The sequence below is a fragment of the Egretta garzetta genome, unplaced genomic scaffold (genome assembly GCF_000687185.1).
Source record: "Egretta garzetta isolate BGI_Z169 unplaced genomic scaffold, ASM68718v1 scaffold235, whole genome shotgun sequence".
NCBI classification, from domain to species: Eukaryota; Metazoa; Chordata; class Aves; order Pelecaniformes; family Ardeidae; genus Egretta; species Egretta garzetta.
The window spans coordinates 2138557-2148449 of NW_009259792.1; the positions used below are offsets into that span (position 1 = coordinate 2138557).

The 9893-nt window shown below is 44.9% G+C and overlaps 1 protein-coding gene across 1 annotated transcript; it reads right to left on the reverse strand.

Moving 5' to 3' along the window:
- Positions 1–571: 571 nt before the first annotated feature.
- On the reverse strand, positions 572–7958 carry LOC104127005 (cytochrome P450 2K6). Its single transcript, XM_009639627.2, has 9 exons — positions 7773–7958; positions 6688–6850; positions 4934–5083; positions 3700–3860; positions 2869–3042; positions 1673–1814; positions 1317–1501; positions 946–1087; positions 572–759 (listed from the first exon to the last, which is right to left on the reverse strand). Exons 1-9 carry the CDS (start codon positions 7956–7958, stop codon positions 572–574), a joined length of 1491 nt encoding a protein of 496 aa, XP_009637922.1.
- Positions 7959–9893: the final 1935 nt, after the last annotated feature.

Below are 9893 nucleotides of genomic sequence, written 5' to 3' on the forward strand. Positions count from 1 at the left end.
ACCTTCTCCCCACCCCTCTCTTCATCCTTACAATGACCATCACCTTCGTTCTCTACAGCTGCCTGAAAGGAGCTCGTAGTGAGGTGGGGGTTGGTCTCTTTTCCCAAATAGCAAGTGATAGGACGAGAGGAAATGGGCTCAAGTTGCACCAGGGGAGATTCATATTGGATATTAGGAAAATTTTTTTCACTGAAAGGGTTGTCAGGCACTGGAATGGGCTGCCCAGGGAAGTGCCAGAGTCCCCATCCCTGGAAGTATTTAAAAGATGTGTAGATGTGGTGCTTAGGGACATGGTTTAGTGATGGACTTGGCAGTGCTAGATTAACAGTTGGAGTTGATCTTAAAGGTCTTTTCCAACCTAAATGATTCTATTCTATGATTCCCTTTCAAGGAGTGGCTGGAAGTCAGGCCCCCCTGCCGTAACGGTGGGAGGGACACCTCTGGCTATAAGCCAAGATGTGTTTGGGCTAAAATCCTGTACTGGATTAAAGCACCAAACTTCCCACGTGGAACTAGAGACACAGGTATTTCATCCAGGTGTTTCAGGAAAAGGAGACCACTAAGAAAAGCCCTAGGAACGTGGCACTGCGCAGACCTCATGAGTCATTGGGGGGGTGGTGATCCCGATGGAGGGAGAGAGGTCTAAGTCTGAGATGGAAACTCCAGGGGGAGGACGGAAGGTGAACCTCTGCAGGAGGCTGGTGAAGAAGAGGAAGAGCTCCATTTTGGCAAGAGTCTCACCGGCGCAGATCCTTCTCCCTGGAATAAAATGCACAACAGTCATAAGAAAGTCAGTGGGAGCTGCTTCGAGAAGAGAGGAAGAGGGAGAGGGAGAGGGAGAGGGAGAGGGAGAGGGAGAGGGAGAGGCGTTCCCGTTTCTCTAATGGGAAAGGAGCTTTAGATGCCCAGTTCCCCTCACAGCCCTAAAACCAAAATGAAAGATACCTGCTGAAAAAGGCATGAAAGCGTCTTTCTTTACAAACTTCCCCTCAGAGTCAAGGAAATGCTCGGGATAGAAGATTTCTGGTTTCTCCCACTGGGATTTGTCTCGCAGGACAGAGGCCAGTAAGGGGACAATGTAGGTTCCCTGCAAGCCAAGACAGAGCAGTTATTACACTGGGGATGGTGTTGCTGTCACCATCAGAGCGATGGTGAGTGTTGGAGCTCAAAACACCCACTTTAATAGGGGAGCACCTGCCAAAATAGCTGTGAGAAACCCAGTGTGAGCAAGAATGCTTGGACACAAGCAGGACTTGAAAGGGAGATGTGTTACACTGGGGATGGAGGGAAGAAAAGTAGTGCAGAAATTGTCTTACCTTGGGAATGAAATAGCCTTTGAGGGTCACATCTGCAGTAGTCTCATGGGGCAAGTTCAATGGCAGGATATTAGCAAACCTTTGAATTTCATGGACAACAGCATCTGTATATGGCATTTGAGTTCGATGCTCAATTCGTGGGGGATTTGACCCTATCACTCGCTCTATCTCTTCTTGGACTTTTTCTGTGAAAGAAATAGGGATCATACATCGATAGATCACTTGAATGTCTCTTTCTCCTGCTAGGAATAGAGGGATGTGGAGAATTCACTTTTTGTTCAGCCCTGCTCAGTGTGAAGTCACATTTGAGGTGACCTGATGAGAAGGAAGCTGTTTATTGACTAGTTTCCACTTACTCTGAATTTCAGGATATTTCATCATGAGCAGAAGGCCCCAGCGCAAAGTGGTGGACGTGGTCTCCATGCCAGCTACAAACAGATTCCTCACGACCTCAGTTAAGTTTTCATTACTGAAATATCCATTGGCCTTTCCTTTCTCCTGGAGGTGTGATACAATAATAATATCAGCTGATTAAAGATTCGAGGTGGCACTTTTTCGTTGGACAACAGGGAAAAACTTTCATATGCAACCCTCAGGGAAGAGTTAATTGTAAAGGATAAGAAAGTTTTGAGGGGATGCCTTGAGAAACCTGTTCTAAGCTGAGTCTTGAGACAGACTGTCCGGACTGCCAGTGCTGCCCACAAGAACACACCCTCAAGTCAACAAGGGTCTTCAGCTTGGATAATGTCAATGATGACAAGAATATTTTGGAAAAGAACGACCAGTCACTGGGGTCACCCATGTGATTCAGTCATTTACTTCAGAGGTTTTTGGCCCACGGGAGCAGAGCATCTTGCAGGACAAAAATACATTTGTTGTCAGAGCTGGGTTTTGACATCAACTCAAGAGGTACTGGAGACTTGGCCCATGATGATATTGCTTTTACCTGCCACTAGCATCAAAAGAGAGCCTAAAAGAGTGGTTCATGTTCCCCTGCAATCCAGCAGCCAGCCCATGCTTTTGATATAGCAGACTTTGGCTTAAACCTCATGAGGCCATACCAGATAGAGGCGAGGGCTGGGTACAAACACTGCCACATTTTTACAAGAACCATAAAACTAGAGTTTTGTTGAAGCAAGTAAATGAAATCTTGTGTGACCTGGCAACTGAAACCAAGAAATATGTACCGATGAGTCCTGGGCCTAGAGCTTTCCCTGGATATGTCTTTATGAAGGGGGATGTGAATTTAAAAAGAGTCAGAAATGCTGGGGTACAGAAAAGGATTTTAAACTACAGGTAAAGAGAGCTTCTTGTACGTTGCTTGCTGAATAGTGGCTTCTATTTTCCTTATAAATTACTGGGAACACATAAAAGATGCTAGTCCACGATCAATTTATCTCCTAGCTGGAATGACTGCATAGTCTTTTAGCCTAACCACAGTTTCTGGTAGGACTTTTTCACATGCTAGATCTCAGCTGAAGAACATTTGTTTTTCTACCAAGCCTTGAAAGGAAAGTGAGGAGACTTTAAGAAGTTGCTGGGATTCAATTACCTCTTGCTGTCTCACGAGGAAAGTGTCAATGAAACTTCTTTGGTCATTTCTGTCCAGGGTTTTGAGATGTTCTATGAAAGTCACCTTGATAAAAGCCTCAATTTCTTTTACATTTTTAATAAAGATTTTGTGGTCCTTCAGGAGGAATCCAAGGACTGGGAACATGTTGTACATCTGCAAGGTACAGAGATAGCAAGAAAGAAAAAACAGCTGCTAAGCAGACATACCCCAGTTCAACAGTGTCTATTAAAAAAAGCCCTTACAGAAAATGGTGTATAGTCTTATACTCAAGATTAAATACGGTCCTTTGTCCTCCTTTTTCCCTGGCCAACTGTGTAAAATTGTTAAAATATATTCCCTCTTACACTGAGTATTAATCACACTAGTTGGTGATGGCCTAGAAATCCCATGTTTATGCATATGCCCTTGACACAACTTCCTACCTCTCCACTCCTAGAGAATTCATCTCTCCCTCTCCACACTGGTTGGAATTAGGAATATCAAGTTTAAGAGACAGTTATCGGAATTCCCACACTGATTTTGACCTTGTTGTTTGTAATGTTGTTTGTGATGACCAGGTTCTGTTGCTAGGGGACACAATCTTTGTATCGTATTATGTGTTGTTCAATTTTTCATGAAAGGAAAAACTTATAATTTCCCAGGCTATGCTGCTAAGATAAATAGCACCAGAGGTCCACTTTCTGCCATTTCAGGGAGCATCTGTCATGTACAGATAAATGTGTTGCAATGACCAGCGTCGGAGAGGTGTACCTCTGTACACCACTGTATAATCATGCTTTTGGAGAGCAATATTAAACCAGTATGAATTACCGAAACTGATGGAGTTCCAAAAATTCTGACATTTTCATTCACCAATGACAGGAGCCTTTTGAATGTGGGGTCTTCATAGTCATATCGTTTTCCAAGCAATATGGATACGATGACATTAGCAATAGCGGCATTCATCATCAGAGTCATCTCAAGGGGCTTTCCTAGCATGGGTAAAGGAGGTGCAAACAACAAAGTCATTCTAATTAATTAAAGTAGCATGCAGAGGCTCAGTGAAGACTGGGACATGATAAGCACAGAGCTGGCAGGAGGAAAGGCTCCTCCAGCTCAGGGTTCACACATCCCTAATGGTATTTCGACAGACCAGAGACTGAATGCAAGTCTTTTGTGCTCCTCTCTGTTTTCTCCAAGACTATTACACCCCTGGGTCTTTGTGGCCCTTTCCCAGGCTGCTCTGTTTGGGCATGCATGATCTTAAAGTTTCCTGATATAAGGGTAACTCAGCATTGCCACTTCGCCTGTCTGTGCTGTCCTGGGCTGTCCCTTATCACCACTATCCTTTGAGAGTTGGACTGTGTCCCTTTAGGTCCAATTTCCTAACTCAGTAGCTCTTGGTGACTCAATCTTACCTGCTGTGGCTCTCACTTCTACAGCTTCTAGGTCCCTCTGGTGCATCCCCTTTGCAGCTGGATAGAGGTCTTGCTTTCAGGGGTTCAGGGACATGAAGCCTGAACTAGAATGATGATGTACAAATCTGTTTTTATCCCAACTCTTCTTGGTCAGAAGAGCTACCTACTGAAGTCCTGCTGTTGGTAACTGAGCCTAGTAAGAAATAATCTTGGATGATGCTGGTGAAATGTGTAACTGGATGTTCTGCCTCCTACTGGAAGGGGTTTCCCTGACATGTACCTTTAGGGACAATCAATTTTTTTAGTGTAGGTAAGCAAGTCCTTGCAATAGCCTTCTGCTCTCCCAATGCCACTAAATCAATCAAAGGCACTGCACATGCAGGAACAAATTACTTTTCTCAGCTGTGCTGTTTGATGTCTAACTCCAGTTTGACTACCCATGCCTCAATGAATGCTTTTCATTCGCATGTCAGGCAATTACCAGGTGGAGAGACAGAGACAGACAGCTCATATAAACTCCTCAGAGCATGGATGCTGGAGAAGGTAGATCTCTGAAAGAGTTCAGAGTCTCTTCTTCCTTGACCCTTGGTATTTTTTTGGGATGCTTGAGGAAAACCAGTGTGTTATGAAGGTGAAATTCCCCCCACCTTTCTGTGCCTCAATGGTGTCTGCCAGGCATTTGTACTCCTCTACAACACGATCCTCTATGGCCTTCTTGCCCATTCCAAAGTCTCGTAAGGTTGTAAGTGTAAATCTTCGCATCACTTTCCAGTTTTCTCCATCAGAAAATATAACACCTTTAATGGAAAATGAAAACACAGAAATAGAAATTTCATGATGAGAGCAAAGATTCTCTATCTACCCTGAATCCTGGTAAAGATGGGTTCTGGCAGGAAACCTGTCAAGCTCTCAGGACATGTTGTGTCCCCACAAAGAATGAAATCAGTCAAGAAAGATATGTCAGGAGAAAGATCTGAGGGAAGCAGCCACCATTCTGAGTTCATGAGGTGTCTGATGTGGCCTAAGATGTGAGGGCTTTTGCTCAGCTTTGTGTAGAACAGAGACTTGGATTTGTGCCTCTGGGTCATCACCTGGGATGATGAATGTGCTCATTAACCTTAGAAGTCTTCCTTAGGTGAGATGCGTCCTCTCTCAAGAGCACCTGTATTCTTACATAGACTGTAAAGAGTAAATGAAAGCTCAAATATGGGCATCTGTTTGGAAAATCTCCCCACTTGGTGGGAGTAACCCCACCCCCTTACACCCTAGAAAAGCTGCAGAGAATTCTCAGTGGCATCTGAAGAGAAGTTTTGCTCAAGCTGATGCTGCTATTTACTCTCCTTGAACTTATCATGCTCTCTTATTCTTGCTTAGAGCCTTGTTGAAGAAATTATAGAATCATAGAATTGTTTAGCTTGGAAAGACCTTTAAGATCATCAAGCCCAACCGTTAACCTAACACTGCCATCCCACCACTAAACCATGTCCCTAAGCACCTTGTTTGCCTGGCTTTTAAATACCCCCAGGGATGGGGACTCGACCACTTCCCTGGGCAGCCCATTCCAGAGCCTGAAAACCCTTTAGGGGAAAAATTTTTTTCTAATGTCTAAGATTTGTCTAAATTTGTCTAAATTGTCCCTAGTGAAGAAAGCAAAAATTTGGAGATAGGTTGGCATTTAACAGTACATTGGTTACCCAGAGTTGGTCACACGATACTAACGTGCTCACCCTTGCTTTCCTGTCAGAAGATGACAATCTCTCAAGTCCCTACTTCCATGTATCCCATCAATATTTACAGGAATCGAAAGATGAGGTTCAGGGTCTAACAACTGTGGAGGATGATATCTGCACCAGAAGAACTCAAAGCAAGAATGAGCTCCCTCTGGGGAAGCAAACTAAAGGCTTGGGTTATTGTTTATATTTTCTGTTAGAGATTTCTTCTCAAATGTAAAATCAATTGGAAAATTTAAAATAAGCATTCAATAATACCAGTCTCACTAGGAGTATTTGGAGATAGTGCTGCTGATGTAGTAGACACCTCCTTACCAGCTTGTATTGGGTTTATGTGGCAAGGTTTTGGTGGCTGGGTGGCTGCAAGGGTGGCCTCTGTGAGAAGAGATCAGGAGATGTCCCCATGTCAGCTCCTCAACATGTCACCTCTAAGGGAAGACTCAGCTGCAGATTCAGACCTCTAAATTACATGTTTATGTGTAAACTAAGGGTATCAGCTCTCCTTATCCCCAATGAATATTGCCACACATTTTTCAGTTTCCCCCTCATTTCCATTGCCTCACATGCTTAGCAAAACGAAGTGAGACAGTGTGAATTCTCCTCTCCATGAAGAAAGTCTCATTCTTCTTTGCAGAAGGCAGATGCGTGGGGGAACAGAACAGCACGCTCACCTTTTCCTTTTCCTGATTTTTCAACGACTGGTATTTTAGGTCTCCCTGAAAATGCATCCGCCTGGTTCACCAGAGCTTCCTTCACTGTGTCATATCCTGATAGCACCACTATTTTCCGTAGTCCCATCTGAATGCTGAAGACTGAGCCATAGGTTTTGGATAGCTAGTGGGATGAAAGGAGACAATAAAAGAAAATTATTTTCAGCAAGCTCAAAATACTTGTTTTTCAGCAGGTTTAATGTTCTCTTTCCTGCATGGCATTGGCTTTTCATTCACTGTCCAAAATGTGGGGAATTTGTCATACAAATGTTGGAGGTCTTATGAAGAAAAAGAATTACAATGGGGTCTGTAATCCTCTGTTAGGTATTTGAGTAACAGACTTTTAGAGGGGCTAAAGGAAAGGTGGAAGAGCAGACAGGCTTGGCCCTGTGTTCCTTTGAAGAGACAAAGGGAAAATGAATTTCTCAGTAATAGTGGCAAAACCTGTTGTCCTGGTTTTGGCTGGGCTAGAGTTAATTTTCTTCCTATTAGCTGGCACAGTGCTGTGTTTTGGATTCAGTACTAGAAGAACATTGATAACACACTGATGGTTCAGTTGTTGCTGAGCAGTGCCTACATCGGTCAAGGACTTTTCAGCTTCCCCTGCTCTGCCAGGGACACAAGGAGCTGGGAGGGGGCACAGCCAGGACAGCTGACCCAAACTGGCCAGAGAGGTATTCCACACCATATGATGTCATGCTCAGTAGATAAACTGGGGGGGAGTTGGCCAAGGGGAAGCGATTGCTGCTCGGGGACAGGCTGGGCATTGGTCAGTGGGTGATGAGCAATTGAATGCATCATGTTTTCTACATTTTTTTATCATGACCTTTATTATTTTCTCTTCCTCTGCTGTTTTATTAAACTATCTTTATCTGTCTAAAAACCATGGGTTTTAATTCCACCCCCACCCCACCCCCCACCTATGATTCTCTCCCCTATCCCACTTTGGGGGGGGGAGCAAGCAGCTCAAAACATTTGTACCCCTTTTGGGGGCTCAGTGACTGCCTTAGACAGAAAGCTCTAAGAAAAGGAACAACAGAAATTACCTCTAGCATTGTCAGGTAAGGTCTCTTCAGATCCATAATGTGCAGATTTCCAATGATGGGTAAAGGTCTGGGTCCTGGGGGGAAGTTTTCTCTTGCGTGGCTCTTCCAGACATGTTGTCTTTTCAGAATCAGCAGGACAATGAGTATAAACAACAACCCTACAGGAACAAGAGTGACCCAATCCATTGTCTTTCAGCAAAGGCTTAGCTGAGAAGATGAAAATTCAAGTAAGGAGTGCAATCTCCTGTCAGAAGTTAAGAGTTTCAAGCATTAATGGCACTTCTACACATACAGAGATATGACCCTCACCTCTAGGAAATGGTAGAAATGGCCATCTGGGGTTTTACCCTCGGAGAATCCCTACTAGGTGCTCTCACTGCTGTGTGCATTCACTTTAACCTGTGCTGGTTACTGTTTGATGGGTAATGTCTAAACTAGTCCTGTGCGTTGGCAGAGATGTCCGTGGGCATAGGTCAAATTAGAAACAACAACAAACACTGCCTTGAACTTTGAGACTGGGAGGAGGTGGGAGAAGAAGGAAGAGGTTCCACTGATTGCTCAGGCTTTCCCTTATCTCTTTATGGAAGATGCTGGAGATGCCAGGTCTTGACAATAGCACAAGCTCAGCTGACTAGGGATCTGAGACAGTTGTCAAGATTCCTCTTGAGTAACCTGAATGTGGATTTACAGCCTTGATGAGCTGTGAATACTGTAGTGGAAAGCTGCATTGATCAGAAGTACTCAAGAGAGGCAGATATCAGTGCCAAGCTCCTCTGAGCTCGCTGAATAATTTGTCATGGCACGCACATCTTTATTCTAGCAGGAATTCAAGCAGAGGGAAATGTAGGGTCAGACTAATCTGGCTGAATGGTGAGGTCTGTATTGATCTGATAGCCTCAGCTTCCTTTAAAGTGAATAGAGGGCAAGGGGCACCTTCTCTTTCAAAACCAGAAGCTGAAACTGGTCAGATAACCCATGCCATAAATGTTCCTGATTTTCACATAATGGTTGAGGCTGGAAGGGAACTATGGAGGTCATCTGGCCCAACACTGCTGCTCAAGCTTGTGGTACACTAGGGCCTGTATCTTCAGCTGTGGCAATTGCCTTTGGCATCCAGCTGTATCCATTTCAGGAAGAGAGGTGGAGAAAAGAGTCTGTATGATTATCTCTGAATGGAGGGCCAGAGCTGAGGGGAAAATTGAGAAAAGATGACCTCTATTGGCTGAGGAAAGAGGGCTGAGGTACAGTCTGACTCGTGTGTCTTAGAGTCTAAGAGTGTGAGCAGCAGAGAAGGAACTGTTAAAAGAAGCAACCATGGAGAAGAAATCATCCAGGACTTTCACTGAGACTGACCAGAGAGGATGTCCAGAGGAGGGCTACAAAGATGATGAGGGGACAGGAGCATCTCCCCTATGAGGAAAGGCTGAGGGAGCTGGGCTTGTTTAGCCTGGAGAAGAGAAGACTGAGAGGGGATCTCATAAACACTTACAAATATCTTAAGGGTGGATGTCACGAGGACGGAGCCAGACTCTTCTTAGTGGTTCCAGCAACAGGACAAGGAGCAATGGGCACAAACTGAAGCAGAAGAGGTTTCAGGTGAATATGCGGAAGAACTCCTTTACTTTGAGGGTGACCAAGCCCTGGCACAGGCTGCCCAGGGGGGTTGTGGAGTCTCTTTCTCTGGAGTTATTCAAACCCTGCTTGGATGATGTCCTGTGCAACCTGCTCTGGGTGAGCCTGCTTGAGCAGGGGGGTTGGACCAGATGATCTCCGGAGGTCCCTTCCAGCCTCTGCCATTCTGTGATTCTGTGATAAGTGATTCTCCGGTCCAGGCTGTTTCTCCAGCCGTCTCTCTCTGGGCAAGGTTCCTGTGGGGCTATGTGGAGCATTTAGCGCTGGCCAAGGTGTGGTGCCCAGGCTCTGCCCCTTGTCCTCAACTCTTTAAAGCATCAGGATCCCTGCACCAAAATGTGACCAAAGGCATAGGAGAGGAGTCAGCCCCCCAGGGGATGGGGGTGTGGAGACCTAGAGGAAAAGAGCATGGGCAGCTGGCTGGAAGCCTGGAAGAGATGCTAGAGCAAGCCTGCTCTTGTACTGGCTTTTTTTTTTTGTTTTTGTTCT